The sequence below is a fragment of the Onthophagus taurus genome, chromosome 1, assembly GCF_036711975.1.
Source record: "Onthophagus taurus isolate NC chromosome 1, IU_Otau_3.0, whole genome shotgun sequence".
Classification (NCBI taxonomy): Eukaryota; Metazoa; Arthropoda; class Insecta; order Coleoptera; family Scarabaeidae; genus Onthophagus; species Onthophagus taurus.
In genome coordinates, this window is record NC_091966.1 from 36,723,372 (window position 1) to 36,741,040 (window position 17,669).

The 17,669-nt window shown below is 33.9% G+C and overlaps 3 protein-coding genes across 3 annotated transcripts; 2 read left to right on the plus strand and 1 right to left on the minus strand.

The window, feature by feature from the left end:
- Positions 1 to 935: 935 nt before the first annotated feature.
- Positions 936 to 1,653, plus strand: LOC111421091 (mitochondrial ribosomal protein L48). Its single transcript, XM_023054223.2, has 2 exons — positions 936 to 1,352; positions 1,411 to 1,653. Exons 1-2 carry the CDS (start codon positions 987 to 989, stop codon positions 1,573 to 1,575), a joined length of 531 nt encoding a protein of 176 aa, XP_022909991.2. The 5' UTR covers positions 936 to 986; the 3' UTR covers positions 1,576 to 1,653.
- Positions 1,578 to 11,653, minus strand: LOC111421082 (WD repeat-containing and planar cell polarity effector protein fritz). The gene is made up of 6 exons (XM_023054212.2): positions 11,563 to 11,653; positions 11,224 to 11,493; positions 11,035 to 11,167; positions 8,092 to 8,269; positions 6,774 to 8,036; positions 1,578 to 3,291 (listed from the first exon to the last, which is right to left on the minus strand). The coding sequence occupies exons 2-6, from the start codon at positions 11,304 to 11,306 to the stop codon at positions 2,312 to 2,314; spliced, it is 2,637 nt and encodes an 878-aa protein (XP_022909980.2). The 5' UTR covers positions 11,307 to 11,493; positions 11,563 to 11,653; the 3' UTR covers positions 1,578 to 2,311.
- A 357-nt stretch (positions 11,654 to 12,010) lies between these two features.
- LOC111421122 (aurora kinase A activator-like protein bora) lies at positions 12,011 to 13,754 on the plus strand. Its single transcript, XM_023054262.2, has 3 exons — positions 12,011 to 12,329; positions 12,388 to 12,665; positions 12,717 to 13,754. The coding sequence occupies exons 1-3, from the start codon at positions 12,139 to 12,141 to the stop codon at positions 13,559 to 13,561; spliced, it is 1,314 nt and encodes a 437-aa protein (XP_022910030.2). The 5' UTR covers positions 12,011 to 12,138; the 3' UTR covers positions 13,562 to 13,754.
- The last annotated feature ends 3,915 nt before the right edge of the window (positions 13,755 to 17,669 follow it).

Genomic DNA, 17,669 nt, shown 5'->3' on the forward strand with positions numbered 1-17,669 from the left:
TATTTCATTAACGATGTAGATTCTAGTACCTCAACCGCAAGCAACCTCGGCTACTATCTCGTTGCTGGTGTAAACTGTAATGTCACGATTAATATTTCTTTAACAAAGTAGATCCTAGCGCTTCGGCCGCAAACCATCTTGACAATTTTCTCTTTTACATTAAGGTTGTGTAAATGGTAGCTCGTCGGCTAATACTTTTTGAATGAAGTAGATTGTTGACCAGGTTTAAATAGTTCCCTATAACAATTAAAAAAAAATAGATAAATTGCAACCAATTTTGATTTCTCCAACATTTTTAAATGAATTGCAATTACTTTCAACGATTTTACAACTATTTGACGCTATTTACGACCAAGTTTAAAACTGACTTTTAACTAGGTCTAAATTATTCTTCGCCTATATCAACTTGACCCAATTTTGTAAGGCTTTCCTCCATTTTTAATAAGTTTAAACAAATTTATGTCAACTTTTCACAACTTTACAATCATATTCGAAAACTCTCGGCTGACTGGTGTCATTTTAATGCTTATTTTGTGATACCAACGATACACTTTATCTGATTTTAGACATCTTTGAATAAATTTACTTATTTATGAACATGGTTTAGAGCTAGCTTTTCACCAGTTTTTAATGATTCTATGGCTGCAGCATTCTGGAACAAATTTGTAACGGTTTTGACAAGTTTTGCAAAATTTAAATAAACTTTAGACTCCTTTATAAAAGGACTTTTTAGTAACCTTTTTGGTCACAGCAATTTGCGACAATTTTATAAGGGTTTTAAAATTGTCCTTATACAACCGACACTGACGTTTACATCTTTGCGCATAAAATAAAATGTTAATAATTATTTTTAATGAACTTACATGATAATAGCATTAATTTTATTAAATTTTCGAACTCAAACGCCTAAACAGATAGACAACCAACCAACCAAACATAACCTTAATCTGTCAAATTTTGAGGTTAATTAAGAAACAATTCGAAAAATGAGTTCTTTACAATTATTACGAAGAACATTACAATTAATACCCCGAAAATGTATCATATCAACAGCATACAGTACGAATGTTTATGAACCGGATTACTTAGACGCTTTAAAACCGAAAATACCTCTTCACGAACCATTAAATATAGAAATAAGAGGTTATGATTATCCCTTACTTGAAAGTTACCAAAGATTAATTCATACTATAGCAACGAATATGGATATAAATGTAGAAGATTCTTGGGCCTCACCACATCAAGATTTTTCTATTTCAACATATAAACCAAATAGTGAAATTGTTGAAAGTCAATATCATTTGAAAACGTATCGGAGAACTGTGCAAATTACAGATTGTCCAAGTACTCAAGTAAATATTTTCAAATATAAATCCTTTGCAATAATTTAATGTAATTTTTTGATTTTAGTTACCTATTCTTTTAAGAGCAATTGAAGCTTGTGTTCCTATAGGAGTAAAGGTTAATTTAGTGCAACACACAGAACAAGATGAAGAAGATCGATATATACCTGATAAGGAATTACTGGAATTAAAGGATACTTTAGAATCTATGGGAGGTGCAAGAAAAAAATAAAATATAAGAAAGGTTTTTTATTTAAATTGTAGTAATTGTATAAAAATATAAATTAAAAAAAGTTGCGTATTTGTTTAATGATCATAGCACTTATTACTTGCTTTTTAAGGTCGTATATAGCAGAATACAATTTCTATTGCAAGGCACAACTCGATACTGACAAAATCAGTTTGTTATGGTATCAAAACATATTTTAATTAACATTTAAGCTGAGTATTGTTAGTAATAATTGAGGTAATAAGCGATAAAATATTAATAACACCCTGCAATTAACAATGATTGAGAAGAAAAAGTGAATTATCCAGGATAAATTACAAGTTATGGGTTTTTTTTTTGATATTAAATAAATAAAATATTAAATCACAATCATTTTTGATTGCATGGTATTTGAACACATAAAAATTAAATATCTTATTATAAATCATATTAACATTAAAAAAGTTATAATATTACAATTAACACCAAGTTTCAATTATAATTATTTTTTAATTGACATCTACATATTCTACATACATATTTATATTTATTAAGATATGCGTATATAGAAGATATTTTTTAAGAAAAGTATTAACATTTTGTAGAAATATATCAGTTTTTGAGTAATACTGAAATTCTAATCAGAGTTTGTAGCACCATAATATTTTTGAAGAGATCAGAAATTTTTTAACAGAAATTAAGTTAATAAAATTAAATAAATTAAAAAAAAATCTTATCCCACCACCACAAGAAGTTCAATTCAAACAACCCCAAAATGTACAACTTTAATTTTTGGACTGGGGCTTTCACTGTTCTCATTCTTCTTAACCGGCGCAAAATCTTTTAAATAATCCTCATTCGGATGACACAAAGGTAAACTATCCGCAAGTTCTTTTTGGGGATCCATCACGTGAGCTGGTAAACTAGGCCTAACAGGTCGTTTTATTTCAGGGACGATAAAAGCAGTCACTGTATCCGAAAATTTGACCTTTGCCTGAGCTTTTTTTGTGTTTGTATTTTGTGAAGTGGTCGGGGTTGGACTTGATGAAGGTCTTGAAACGTGATCAGTAGACGAATTTGAATATGTTAATGGAGAAGTGTAAATTGTAGGAAAATTTGTGGTGGGTTGTGATAAATTAGAATATGATGAACTTAAATTAGGTAATGGAAAATTTGGTTGCGAATAATTATGTTGATTAAAATTAGATTGGGTGGGAAGTGGAGGAACGACACTTGGCTTTTGAGATTCACTCGCATAATTACTTGAAGTAAAACTATAAGATCGAAAATTCTTATTCGGAATAGTAAAATTAAACGGTTTCGTTTGAATTTTAAAAGGAACGGAAGGAATCGAATAAGAAAATTGTGGCGATTGGTATGTTCCGTTATTAAATTGCTCGTTTACTGAAGAAGAAACAGGTGGAACCGGCAAAGGAGGAGCCGTAACAGGTAAAGGAGGAACCTGATTCGAAGGAAAGGGGCGATAAGTAGTCGGCTTTGTTAAAGTCGATTTCGTAAAATTGACTTTTGGTAAATCTAAGTTTGGAATTGGGGGAATATAGGAGCCGTAAGTTTTGGGATTCGAATTATTAAAATTCGTTGTAAGGTAGTTATCGTTGTGAGATTGAGTCGGTTGGATTTGTACGTCTGGTTGATCTTCAGTTTCGCTTAATTCTTCACTACTGCTTTCGCTTGTTGAATTTGAACATTGCGAACAAGATGAACGTGAACAATCAGAAGCTAAAAGAATTATTACAAGTATTAAAAAAGGATTTGAAGGTTTAAAGAAGTGAAAATTATAAAGTATTTTTTAAGATATTAACAACCATTTTACCTATAGTATGTGTGAAAGAGTCTAGGAAAAAAGAGAAATTGAATATATTCGGCTCTATTTTCTTTTTCGCGTTTAATCATAAAGTCGTCGAGATTGAATGAGAGGAACAAAAAGAAAGAGCAACCCAAGCAAACATTTTTTTTACTGAAACGTTACTGGTAACAAGAATGGCTTAGACCTGACAAATAAAGCATTCTAAAAGAATATTGTGCGTATGATGCAACTGAAATGGAATTAGTAAACAAAAATGTCTTGATGAACAACATGGTATTCTTTTGCAACACAATAACGCCTGTCCTCAAATATTTCGGGTGGATGCAAATTTGATGCAAATATTTATAACTCTCTCTTACATCACCTCATTTATTTATCTTTTCTGACATGAATCCACTTGATGAATCCAACTTCTCTTTTACAGTTCTGGTAAAATATACATATACGTATTAGTACTTGGTAGAGTTTTGTATAATGACTACTGGTATTTTGTTTTATTTGTTTTTTTTCTTTTCAATGTTTTTGAAAGCTGTTGAACCCCTTAACTCGGCGATCCAATTCGTCTCACAGGTTTTCAATGGGGTTCAGGTCTTGATACTAACATCCATCCTCAACCCAACAAGAGTTCCAGTCCATAACAGGAGAAACACACCCAGACCATAACCCCACCTCCGCCAATTTTTGGCGCAATGTATTCGGACAGGAGGAATTCTCTAGAGTCTAGAGAATGTTATGAACAAATTTATGCACAACATTGATTGGAATAGATGTGTTGGAATAAGCACAGATGGAGGAAGACGTATGGTCGGAACTAATAAAGGATTCGTTGCAAGACACGTTGTTGCATACACAGAGACGCTTTGACATCGCGTAAGATGCTCGCTGATCTACAGAAAGTTCTGGGTGAAAGCGTGAAAATCGTTAACTACATTAAAAACTTCCTTGTCTCTTTGCCCATAGATCAGCCTAATCTCGTTAATATCCCTCCAGCACTCTCCTAGGATCCTGCAATGCGGTCTTGCTTCTATCATTTCCTCATACTTCACTGCTCTTCTCTCTGTGATACCTCTCCTCCTCATTTCTTCCCACAACTTCTCTTTATCCACGTTATCGAATGCAGCCTTCAGGTCAATAAACAATCCATACAGTTTTCCCCCCTTCTTGTTCTTGTCCTTAATCTTCTCAGCGTCCCTTTCCTTCAGCTCCCTCTTCCTTTTCTTGCATTCTTCTTTGTATTTTCTCCTGGCCTCTATATATCTATCTATCTCTACCTTCCCTCTCTGTCACTGTCTCAATTTCCTTCTGGCTTCTCTCGTGGCCTCTCTGCATTCACCATTCGTTTCTTCCCAGTCTAATTCCCTGTCGCCCACTCTCTTTCTTCAACGTCGCCTCCCTAACCATCTCAATTAGTTCATTCAACCCGTCGGCCCCCTCCATCCTCTAACCTCAGCTTGCCAACATTCCCCTATAACATTCTATCCCCTCTTTCGACCAATCTACCCTGATGTATTTTCCACCATGTTCCATTATCTTTCTGTTCCTTCTTCCCCTCGATCCCTTTATGCACACTTCTAGAGGCTGGTGATCCGACTCTACCAACGCCCCAACCCTAAATGTTTCAATCCCCTCCCACATTCCTTGGTCCACTACCACAAATGTTTTCTTAATGACAAATTAATTAGAGTTGAGAAATTGTTTAGATGAATGGAAATGGCTTTGTAAGCTAACACACTCAGCAGGCATATTCTCTGTTTTAAATTGCCTCAACTTATGGTTACAAGGCAAAGAAATTTCATTGTTTCACGTTCATGATAAAGTGAACGCTGCCATCGCAAAACTAAATTTATCGCAAAAGAGAGTTAAAACTATTTCCCTGATTTAAACAAAAATATTAAATGGATAAGATATTCGTTTAACATTAACACAACACCCATGCCAGAAAGTTTATCGCATGCGGAAGAACAGCAATTGTGGTACACATATATCAAAAGATTGGGAAACACTGCTCTAGACTGACACCAGACCCTTCCATCCCAATGGTAGAGGATGAATACTTCTATGGTCCACTGTCGACAGGTTTTACAAAACATTAACCCAGCAGCTGGGTTAGACTTAGTGATTAAAGGTCAGTGATTATGGGTAGCACGATTATTAAAACGAAACAGATATGCTTCCTTACGGATGGCATTTGGATGGTCGATTGTGGTAATTAACACACAACAGGGCAAAATAAACAGCGTAGTAAACAGATTAGCAAATCATATTTTGAATACTGTCAGAAACAGAATAATTGACATTCACTTCAAATCAGTTCCTTTCGTCCTAGATTTTCCAGCCAAGAGAACAAAAATTGTTGGAACTATAAGAAAAAAGACACTTAAAGTTTGTAAATATAAAAGAAAGGCCAGGGATAACATGGCATCATGATATGATACAAAACACATTGATAGTATCTTTATCAATTTCGCCAGAGATAAATATAAGCCGACGATAAATAGTTTCTATAACTCCACTAAAGGTTGCGTTGATATTGTTAATGAACTTATATCTCAGTGTATACGGTATCAAGAATCCCTATAGATGACCCTTGACGATGTTTTACAGTTTGTTGAATATTGGTAGAGTATACTCACAAAGTATTTATACCTATGGCTAATGTAAAACATAAGACACAACGTCAATTTTATAGATCCATGAAAGGCAAAAAATACAGTTAAGCAAATCGTTGATGGTATTGTGGAAACCACTCTTTCAGGATCTAGCATTGAAGAAGACTATTACATTGCTGATGAACGTAAACGACGCGTTATCTGGTGGTCAATGAAAATTCATGGAAATCAAACGGAAACCGAAAGCACCCATCGTTTTCTCTAAAGCGTATTTATATTTTATGTCCTATTTATGGCCTATCAACAGTGCCAATATCCTGACAGTCAGCCAACCACTATTACTAACTCAAATTAATTTACTTAATGGCAGGAAGTTTGGTCGAACTTCGATTAAGCACTCACCCCACTTACATTTGCGCAATCTAACAGTAAAATATAAGCTATTACAGTCTACAGATCACCAGTACATATTTTTATAAAATTGTTGGTTAACCTGTGTCTTCTGACATCATGTCCCAAATCACCTACTATTGGTTCTTTTACAATATTAAAGACTCTCCACACAACCAGTGCCAAATAAAATCGAATTTTCTTAAAAATCATCAATACCAATATAAGAATTATGTTGAACCAAAGGTTTATTACAACCCTGTTTAAACAACTGAATATAAATTAAATATTTAAAATCATCCAAAATTATTAGTATCATTTCGCAACTTTAAAATTTTTCACTTCTTTTTAATAACTTAATTAACATTAAAGCAGTAATACAAAAAAATATTTACCAGCACTTGAACAACTACTCAATAAAGTAGAAGCTTGAGCTCTAGCTGCTGCTGCCATTTCAGTTTCTCCCATTTTAACAGCAATATAATGCAAATCCATAAATAAATCATGATGTCCAATATCAACAGCAAGAAGAAAAGCGGTTTCAAACATAGAAGCCCTTATTAATTGATAAAAAAACCTCCTTGTCAAACATTTAACTTGAAACCCATAATTATGAATCGCCTCCGCATCTAAAGGAATAGGCGGGCTATAATAACATCCTAAAGCGTTCTGTAACAATTGGGCGTTTTCTTCCGTTAATGGTAAACGTAACAAATAAGTAACGATTTTTTGTAACGCAGCAAAACATTCCTCGTTAAATTCCCAACTTAATAATAAATTAACTGCTTTATCGGTTTTTCCGTCTTTTAAGTATCTTTGTATAACGGATAGAAAATGTAAAGAGTTTCTATCGTGAGTGACAACAATTAAAGGTCCATGTTCTAAACATAAAATCAAATCTTTTCCTTCCCATTTTAATAATGTTACGTTTGGGCGAGTATTAAAATAACTTGAAACGTCTATTATATTTGTTGGTGTAAAATCTTCAGTTGAAATTTGTGTTCGTAAGAAATTTAACGACGCATCAATATATTGTATTTGTCCGTTTTCATTTCCAATTGCTGCTAAACAATTCGAATCATGCCAACATGCCAAAGTTGGAATAAAGGAAGCTTTTACAATTTTTGTTGAACCACGATTTCTATTTAACAGCGCTATGCTTCCATCAATGCAGCAAAGAAGAAGGTAAATCTCATTTTTACTTAATGATGTACTACAAACTTGAGTTTGTAAAGGTACAGCTGTTACAGAAGCCCGTTTTAAATTGTTATTAATTAATTCTAAAACGTTTACTTCAACTGAAACAGCACCTCTTTGAGATACATTTTGTTCCACAACTATTAAATTTTTTGAATAAATTTTGCTGATAACAACAGCAATTGGTTCAGCTGAAGTTTTTTTATAGCTTAATAAATCGCTTCCTCTTGAACCAACCCAATATAAGTGTAAATTAGCTCTTTGATGATCTTTTGTGAGAGGACTCCACGGTTGTGGGTGTTCAGCTCCAGAGCGTCCCCAAACCACCATGTATTCACCATATAAATATACATAGCGTCGGGGACCACCTTCAATCGACCAACCTTCCCTCCAACTACCCCCATAACCAAAAACTCTTCCATCAGATAAAACAGCAACTATATGATCATTATCAATATAACCTATAAGAGAATATAATAAGACAAATTAAATTATTGTGAAGTGAGTTATCCTTACCATCACAAACGGGTTCATTTTGAATTTTGGTACTAAGAAATTTATCAAAACTAATTGAAATTAAGTCACATGTTTGAACATTATATAAAATACTAACCAAAATTCCTTTTGCTAATAACAAATAAACGTGTGCATCTTTACAGGAAACAAAAAGAATTTTACTTTGATTTAAATGGTCCTAAAAATATTAAGAGGTTAGGATTTGTACAAATAAATTTTATAGCCCAAACAGCAAACTTTAAAATTTTAGTGTCCAAATATCGTTTACTTAAAATTGTATTTATGTTGGCGTAGAATTCATGAAAAAATTGGACTTTGTTAGCCATTGTCTGATCAAATTCACCATTAGTACCTCATCCCTTAAAATGATGACCAGTTTCAAACTGCAATAATTTTTGATCGTATTGCCCGATTTGAATAAGGTTTTTTTGAAAGGTCTACCCTTTGCCAATATTTCTGCAGGTGGCTTCCCCATTTTGGCGCTCTTCAATTTGAGCAATCATGAATAACGCTAATGCGTGTTTTCTTCCTATACTTTGATGCTTGCTGTGGGGTGCACCGACAAAAGAAATTAATTTTAAACATAAGGAGCTTGTAGTTTTGTCTGTTCTGATAACTTCTGCTTTTTGTTCAAGTTTCTATTATTGTTAACACCAAAGTTATAACCTCTACAAGATAACGCTGCTTGTTCGGAGCGCCATCATAAATTAAAGCAAATCATGGATCAAACAAAATGTTAATGTATCCTTCATCGTGCGACACATTGTGCAATAACGACAGTTTCTTTTGATAAAATACATTAAATAATTACATGCTACAACAATGTTCAAAACATGATATTTTTATTAAACACAAAACTTATACTGAAAAATTGATCCATAGTTTATTGTTGAAATATTTTGTTTTCCCAAGAAACAGCTCCAACAGTATTAAAGTAATTGCAGAATTATGCTCGTATTTCTTTTGCTGTAATTGTACTGTTTCTTCCTTGGAGTGGCTGTAGTGTATTTAACGTGGGGCCTGCTCTCCAGCCAGCATTTATAGACTCTCCGGTGTTTATGTTTTCAATATCTGCACCGCCTTGGAAATGACATTCCACTTTTTTATATCGCAAAAAGTTGTACAAGTAGCAACATGCGAATACTATCGTGACAGCCTTTTCTGGACATAGGTTAATTTAATTTAACAGAAGTCTGAACCGAGAAGCTAGTATTCCAAACGCATTTTCAATAATCACCGTCACATCCTGTAGTTACATATCTTTCCTTCGTTGGTGAGCTTGCTAAATGGATACATTAATTTATCATAAATGGGAAGGCGTCGTCCCCTACGAAAACATATTATGGCATTTTGACAACTACTGTTGATCATAAATTTCCCGGTTCAGGAATACACAGGCTTTTTATACAAGTTTATTGTAGGACCCTATTTGAGAACCCCTCCATCCGAAACGCGTCCATTTGCGCCCACATCAACTTCTAACAATTGGAATAATCTTGGATAATCTTTCAGCTATAGCTGTTTCAAACTTTAAATTCTCATAGGTAAGTCCAGTTGCAAGGTACCTTAAAGTAGCAAATAATCTTTGCTTGGGCTATGTTACTTCTCTCAATATTGTATCTTGTTTTTGTGTAAGTGGTGGTACCATGACCAATAATTCACCAAAAATAGTGAGATCCATTCGTAAATAATTTTTATAGTCTAATGGTGAACTTAAGTTCTTTGAGAAGATTTGGGTGGCTAAAAAGTGATCTTTTCTTTAACCACCCTTCCATCCACACTGCTTCGTCAGATGGTATGTTTCCGTGCGTACACAACACAACAGTTGCTTGTGTTTGTATAAAATTGTGTATAGTGTATGGGTAACCTTGTTTGCACAATAACCTGTTGTGCAACGTCAGTTTGCGCAATTTGTTTGCTGGTGTATGGGGCCTATTAGAGCTTGCAACTTTGGTGTTAACAACAATAGAAACTTGAAAAAAAAACAGAAGTGATCAGAACAGACGAGACTACAAGCCATTTATGTTTAAAATTAATTTATTTTGTCGGTGCACCCCTCAGCAAGCTTCAACGTGTAGGAAGAAAACACGCAATAGCGTTATTCACCATTGCTGAAATTGAAGATTTGATTCCAAATAAAAAAAATCTTATTCAAATCGAGCAATACTCTCAAAAGTTATTGCAGTTTGAAACTGGTCATCATTTAGGTGATGCGTTTTTATATCTATGTGAAATAATTCATAAATTTGTGAAGCATTTACTTGTTTTAATATTAAACTGCATTGGCAGGTGCGAGCTCAAGAATTTGCAGCTATTACGCGAGCGGAAAACCGAGCTTTTATCAGGTTCTATTGATATACCACAAATCCCCAAAATGTCAAAATTGGAAGATTTCTCTTAATAAAACCAACTATAATATAACATAAGTACTAAAACTGATGTAGAAAGACATTGTGAATAAAAAATATTTCTAATGCATCAAAAAATCATAATCCATACTTATTTCATTTTTATCTATCATCAATTCCTAGAGATATAGCATAAATCACAAAAATGCATGATTTCTCTTAATAAAATCAACTATAACATAAGTACTATAACTGATGGAGATGTTAGGAATAAAAAGTAACTCAACATATGAATAAATATCCTCCATATCAATATAATATGGATTTATATCATACATATATTCATAAAAATGTGAATACCTTCATCAAAATAACCTCAAAATTATTTTTATATTAATTATTTATGTGTTCACACCTTTTTTATGGGAATCTGAAACATTATCAACATTTTAATAGATGATTTATGTCTCTTTCCACACATAGCAAACAACAAATCAATATTGTATCCTTAAAAAATGTCATTTATCAACTTGGGTTGACTTAAGATTGCTGCTTGGGAATGTAATTAATTTACTTATTATAAAAATACACCAACATCTAATTCCTTAAGTTTGTCTTTCAATTTGTGTGGTCTTTTATTTGTTAAGTTCCATGCAACACCCCTTTTCTCACAATAAGACTTCTTGGTGCTATCGTAAACATTTCCAACATCTTTGGTTAAATGATAACTAAAATTGATTTATAATCATCATAAAATTAAAGCAATAATTATGAAATAACGCACCTAAAAGCTCCGTAATCGGTATTTTTTACATTTATATCATCCCTTGAACTCCAAAAATGTATTTCGCTCACCAAGGATAACATTTCACAAATATCTCGATTGGAAAGCAGCGTTTAAACTGACGAATTAATTGGTCGCATTTGCTACATTTGTGGTTTCTTAAGGCAGAGAAATCCGAAACAAATTATTAATCATATGTAAATAATATTGGTAGTAAAATCCATATTTTTTGACACATATTTTCTCTGTGAAACTTTCTTAAAGGTCATTCTAAAAGGAGATGAAATAATCGTGAGAAAACATTAATAAAATTATACTCAAATGTTAATATCAAATTACTTTTAAATCTAGATTTAGATAATTTCTGTTTGTTTTTGTATTAACTTGTAGACATTTTGTGTAACTACAATGAAATGTCAAAAGAAATAATATACGAATTAATTAAAAAAATATTACATACAAAACAATTTATTATTAACAACCTTTATTTGTTATTAAAAATTAACATTAATAAAGATATACAGAATTTGTTTAAAAACAATCTTAAATAATCGTTTAAGATTATATTGGGGATATTTAACTTTTACATTAAACGTCAAGTGGAAGTTCTCGCAAAAAGCCTAAGAGATTTTTTTTACTTAATAACCATTAAATATATATTATAATTTTAACCACAACACAATTAACATTTAATTTTTTATTGAAACAAAATTTATTCTTAAAACTGCATTTCTTAGGGACATTTAATTTTTAAATGTTGATTTTTAACGTGACTCAAACGTCAAGTGAGAGAGTTAAATTTAAAAGTCCCACTATCAACGGTTTTCTCGGTCCGGTTTGGCGGTTCGGGTTTTTTATTCATTTTATAACGGACATGTTCGAATATTCGCTTTAAGATAAGTTAAGCGTTGAAATATGGAAGAATATAAACCGAGTGGTTCTGAAACTGAAACTCCGTCTAAAGTATCGCAAAAGAATTCAACAACAAAACTTAAGCAAAGTGTTAATTTAAGACATAATTATTTTACACCGCCCTCGAGGTACACAAGACTGAGGAACCCTTTCGAAGCTCATCTATCAGAAAGATTCCACACAAATGTATTTAGGTGGATTTAATGTTTTATATTAATTATTTTTTTAATTCATTAATTTAATTTGGTGTAGCCCTTCTGCGTTCAAAGTATCTAGTCAACAAGTTGAAGATAAATTCAAGTGGAGTATTGATGATATTTCATGTATAAAACCTGCGGATATTGATGAAACTGCAGCAGGACAATGCGATCACCATTTTGATAACACAATGGAATCTCATGTTCAAGCCAAAATTGATCTCTTTTTTAGTCAAAGTGTTGTCCCTAGTCCTTTTAATAATGATTGCAAACCTGAACCTTTAGTTAAAGAGGTGGAAACTCCTATTAAGGATGTGAAGAGAACTTGTGAAGGTAAGAACAACAATTAATATCACTTTTTTAATTAATATTATATAATCCCAGTATCTACACAAACTGCATTAAGTCTCCCAATGGATTTACCACCAGAATTAGAAAAAGCACTCCAACCATATTTTAATCCAGAAGAATTAAAATGTGTTGAATCTTCAAATCCACCTATAGATGAATTACTCTATAAAAAATTATTTGATATTGAAGAATGTGATAGGAGTGATGGTGAGACAATCGAAAGTTCTCCTCCAAAATCATTACATTTATCTCCACTTACTGCCAATCCATCTCATTTACATTTATCACCCACCTTCAAATCAATAAGGTTTGAAGAAAATTTTGATAGGAACCTTGATGGTTCATTCAATTTGGATGAGTGCAATTTATCGCCGATTAGTGCTCATAGGAGCAATTACAGAGAGAGAAGTTCTGGAACTCGAATCGATTTTGAAGAACGTATGAGTTTAGATACAACCATGAATATGGTTCCAGATGTTTGTGGACCTATTCCGAAGACTGAATTTAATAGTTTTACAGAATGTAATGTTTCTATGAAAGAAGCTAATACTTCAAATAGTTCCGGTTCTGTTATTAATTGGGATGTTGAATACAATAAAATTGAAGTATCAACACCAGTAAAAAACAATGTTGAAATGGATGTTTCAAACTCAAATACTCCTAAGTCATCTTTTGGATATAGAAAAAAATTATCCGCCAGTTTTGCTAATGAAGAGATTGCCAGATTGTCTGTTAGGAATTTCACTGGCAAATCATACGCGGATAACACTGATTTAACTGATCTCGGATATCAAACTGGAGCTACAACTGTTTTAGATGATAATTTGCTCAATATTTACGCTTCAACGCCATCCAAAAAACTGTCTTATAATACATGAATTGTCCTGTATGTTTATGTATATTGAAAAAATTATATTTTGATAGATTATACTATATTAATTAAGACCATTGCAGTATCTTTGCAGTGACTATTATTGCAATATTTATTTTAATACGTTTTGTTTTTTTTTTTTCGAAGACTATTTTCTTATTGTGTGTAATAAATTATAAATAAAATTAATTTTAAACGTAGTTTTTTAATTTTAATACAGTCAATTTATATAATAGAATTTCTTCCAATTTTAGTCAAATTAAGTTTCTAATTAACTATTTATGTTCATTAATTATTTTGATTTTAACTCATTTGTTGTTTATTTTAGCGCCCTTCTTCAATGTACCAAAATCCTGGTAATGTCGTCATCAACTATCGGTGTCAAAAGTCAAGGTTTTAAGATCGATATCTTCGCAAACGTTCGATAAAAAAAATTGCGCCAAAGTTTGTTGTAATCACTGAACATTTCTACGTAACCTATGTTAATTTGAAAATTTTCGGATGCGCGGTTTTCTTTTTATCGAGAATTAAATGAAAAAAGTACCCGATTTTTTACGGTACCGGCAACTTTGTCTACTTTGTGATTTTTTTTCTCAAAAACTATCGGATTAAAAAATTTTTAATTGTAAACAGGTGGTAGCCTGATGTGTTCTTAATGAGGGCCATATTTTATTTTTTCGATATTCCATATAATTTCGCGGAAAATCGCGATTTAGTTGGACGCCGTTATGTCGAATACGGCTGGGTGGATTTCAACGGGGTTTTAACCAAAATCTGATAAATAATTGCGTTTATCAGATACCGTTATCAATTTTTCAATGTTATGTCTCTCTAATTTTTTTAGAGCGATTTAAACGAATTATAAATTAAAAAAGGAAGAGAAATAAGCCATGCGGGGAGAGTAGGGTTCCGTCCAATAGGAAAAGATGGTCCTGGTGTGTGTTTCAGAGACACGACGTCGCGCCTTTATTTCTTTATGTAGATAAGATGAAGGCGCGACGTACTGTCTGGAACGCACCCTTTTTTCCGATTGGACTTAACCCCCTCTCCCCGCATGGCTTATTTATGTTTCTTTTTAATTTATAATTTGCTTAAATCGCTCTATAAAAATTAGAGAGACATAACTTTGAAAAACTGATAACGGTATCCGATAATCGCAATTATTTGACATATTTTGGTCAAAATCGCGTTGAAATCCACCCAGCCGTTTTCGATATAACGGCGTCCCGGATAATGCTAAATTACTGTGGTGGGTCTTGGCCTGTTCTAGGATCAGCTTCCACTCTCTTCTATCTCGTGCCTTGGCCTTCCAATTTCTAACGCCTAGCATTTTTAGATTTTCTTCCACCTGGTCCTCATATCTGCTTCTAGGCCTTCTTCTCTTGCGGGTTCCAAAAACTGTTTGGCGGAACGTTTGCTTTAGGGGTTCCCTCTCATCCATCGTCCTTAACCTATTGTGTTTGACAGATTGTACAATATTCGTCTCTTCATAGAGGCGGTACAACTCAAAGATGTAACGCCTTCTCCATATTCCGTTTTCCTAAACACCCCTGTATATGTGGCGGAGTACCTTTCTTTCAAAGCATCCCAATAGGTTTTCTTCATTTTTTGTCATCGTCCATGATTCTGACGCATACGTGAGGACAAGTTTTATAAGCGTTTTGTATATTAATACCTTAGTTTTTGTTTGGTTACATGCTTACTAGAAAGCAAAATCAACAATTACCGTTCTCCATGCTTTGATTAGCACATTAGAGGAGGCAATTGCAACCAAAGAGATAGCCCTATGTGTTTTCATAGACATAGAGGTTGCGTTTGGTAACACCTCCTATGAATCCATAGAATAGGCTCTAAACGTAAAAGATATCCGTCGACAATCAAGTGGTGTACAGCCATGTTGACAAGTCGGCAGATCATAGCCAGTTTGGGAGGCGAGTCGCTGACTATAAAGGCGCTAAGAGGATGGATATGGTGCCTGGTAGTTGATGACTTGATGAACACCTAACTAAAAACGGATTTAAGATGCAAGGGTATGCTGATGACCTGGTACATCACAATCCGAGGTAAATATGATACACCAGTACTAGGTGTAGAAGCAATGGGCTCAGCATCAATCCCAATAAAATCGAAATAGTCCCTTTCACTCGGAGAAGGAAGCTACAAATAAAAGCACCCTTCATTGAAACCAGAACTATTAACCCCAAAACAGAAGTTAAATACCTAGGGGTAATACTAGACAGTAAACTAAACTGGAACTCACACTTAGATAAGGTGAGGAAAAAGGCCATCATGGCAAACCAGATCTGCCGCAGGCTCCGAGGAAGAAACAGGGGTCTCAAACAACGAATGGCTCATTGCAAGGCCCGGCAGCAATAATAATAATAGTTTTGTTGGTTACCACGCATGACGTTAACAGTTTTCTCAGTCCAAAGTAAGTTCTATTAGCTATATACAGTCTTCTCTTAATTTCTGCAACCATTATATTAATTTCATTTACCTGGGTTCACACTGGGATTACACCTTTAAACGTGTTTGGTTCACTAATCAGATCTTCAGGTGGTGTTAGCTGAAAGTTATTAGCAACCTTCATATATTTTGTTTTGGACGTATTTAGCTGTAACCCTTGTCTCTCTGCTACCCCTTCCAATGATTTGAAGGCCTTTATGAGGTCCATTTTTGTTCTTGCTATAATAGCAAGAATCTAGAAATCTATGTCGTCGACGTATGTTAGTATCTGTACGCTTCTACAGGTGCATCAAAAAAATGTACTCACACTTCGAATAACGAGAAAAACGTTATTTCTGAACATAAAGTGAAATGAATACAAAAGACAAATGTAATTGAAGAATCATCTTCGCAAATGTTCAAATTGATGACCATTATTTTCTAAACAACGATGATAACGCGCACTAAGGGATACGCAAACGTTACGATACACATCATTAGGAATATCGCGACATTGTCTTTCAATTTCCAATTTCAATGCATCGATTATTCTTGGTTTGGTGCGATAAACTTTGTCTTTGACATATCCCCACAAAAAGAAGTCTATGGGCGTGAGATCTTGGCAACGCGCAGGGTATTCAATGGTACCCCTTCGTCCAATCCATGTGTTTGGAAAAGCTGCATCGGGGTGAGCTCGTACATCACGAGGGGAGCTTCATCTTGCTGAAAGTAAATCTCGTCGTCATCACCAAACATCTCTGAAATTTGTGGACCGACTAACTCCTGAAGCAAGTTGAGGTATCTTTCACCAGTGACAGTTCCGTTAAAAGAATAGTCCTATGATGCTCAATGCGGATATCTCACTCCACTGTTACACCTAGATGCTCAAGTGTTACATGAGTATATACAGGACACCAGTACGTGCAATTATGGCGATTAATGAATAATTTTCTGTGGAAACCCTGCATCTTCTGCACATTGTGGTCAGGATCGTCTTCGTTGAGAGCATGGATTACAGTTGGAATGTAGCATTTAGAGTGCAGCTGCTTCATGATGTGATAGATGCTATCTTTTGAGTTTTTTTCCTAGCAGTATATCGAAGAGATTGCTGTGGTGATCGAAGGAGTGTTTCCTGCACCTGTTCTTATTTTCCAGAGCTCGTGGATGTACGTGGTCGTTCAGAACATTTGTTATTGACGTTCTGGACGGGTCCATCTGCTTCAAATTAGTCTCTGATGCGAGCAATGTTCCGTCACGTTGGCGACGGTTTTGTAAATTCCCTTCTAAATCGTTTTTGCACTTCAATGGCGTTTTCGATCTTCCAAACTAAGTTGATTTTCTGATGCTGTGATTAATTATTTACACCTGCAATACAAAAAAGGCAGCATGTTAGCGACAGCTAAAGTGTGAGTACATCTTTTTGAGATATCCTGTATTAATAGTGGTTCCTCTATATTCTATACCTGATTGTCTTACTGCCTTCTCCAGAGCGATGTTAAACAGATTGGCTATCCCCTTTGGCCTAGCCCCACACCTGCCTGAAAGGATCTTGATAGGTTGTTTTGGACTTTCGACGGTTGATTTGCTTACCTATAATGATTTTCTTACCTTACCATATAAAAAGAGTCAATTTCATCTTTTTTTAGTTGGCTGCGTCAAGTAAATAAGTG

Excerpts from the sequence above, each read along its gene's own strand:
- LOC111421091 (XM_023054223.2), top strand. The coding sequence starts at position 987 with ATGAGTTCTTTACAATTATTACGAAGAACATTACAATTAATACCCCGA. Across the intron at positions 1,353-1,410 it reads CAGATTGTCCAAGTACTCAA|TTACCTATTCTTTTAAGAGC; the intron begins GTAAATATTTTC and ends TTTTGATTTTAG.
- LOC111421082 (XM_023054212.2), bottom strand. The coding sequence starts at position 11,306 with ATGTTATCCTTGGTGAGCGAAATACATTTTTGGAGTTCAAGGGATGAT. Across the intron at positions 8,270-11,034 it reads ACAAACTTAAGGAATTAGAT|GACCATTTAAATCAAAGTAA; the intron begins GTTGGTGTATTT and ends TAATATTTTTAG. Across the intron at positions 3,292-6,773 it reads GAGTAGTTGTTCAAGTGCTG|CTTCTGATTGTTCACGTTCA; the intron begins GTAAATATTTTT and ends TAATTCTTTTAG.
- LOC111421122 (XM_023054262.2), top strand. The coding sequence starts at position 12,139 with ATGGAAGAATATAAACCGAGTGGTTCTGAAACTGAAACTCCGTCTAAA. Across the intron at positions 12,330-12,387 it reads TTCCACACAAATGTATTTAG|CCCTTCTGCGTTCAAAGTAT; the intron begins GTGGATTTAATG and ends AATTTGGTGTAG. Across the intron at positions 12,666-12,716 it reads TGTGAAGAGAACTTGTGAAG|TATCTACACAAACTGCATTA; the intron begins GTAAGAACAACA and ends ATATAATCCCAG.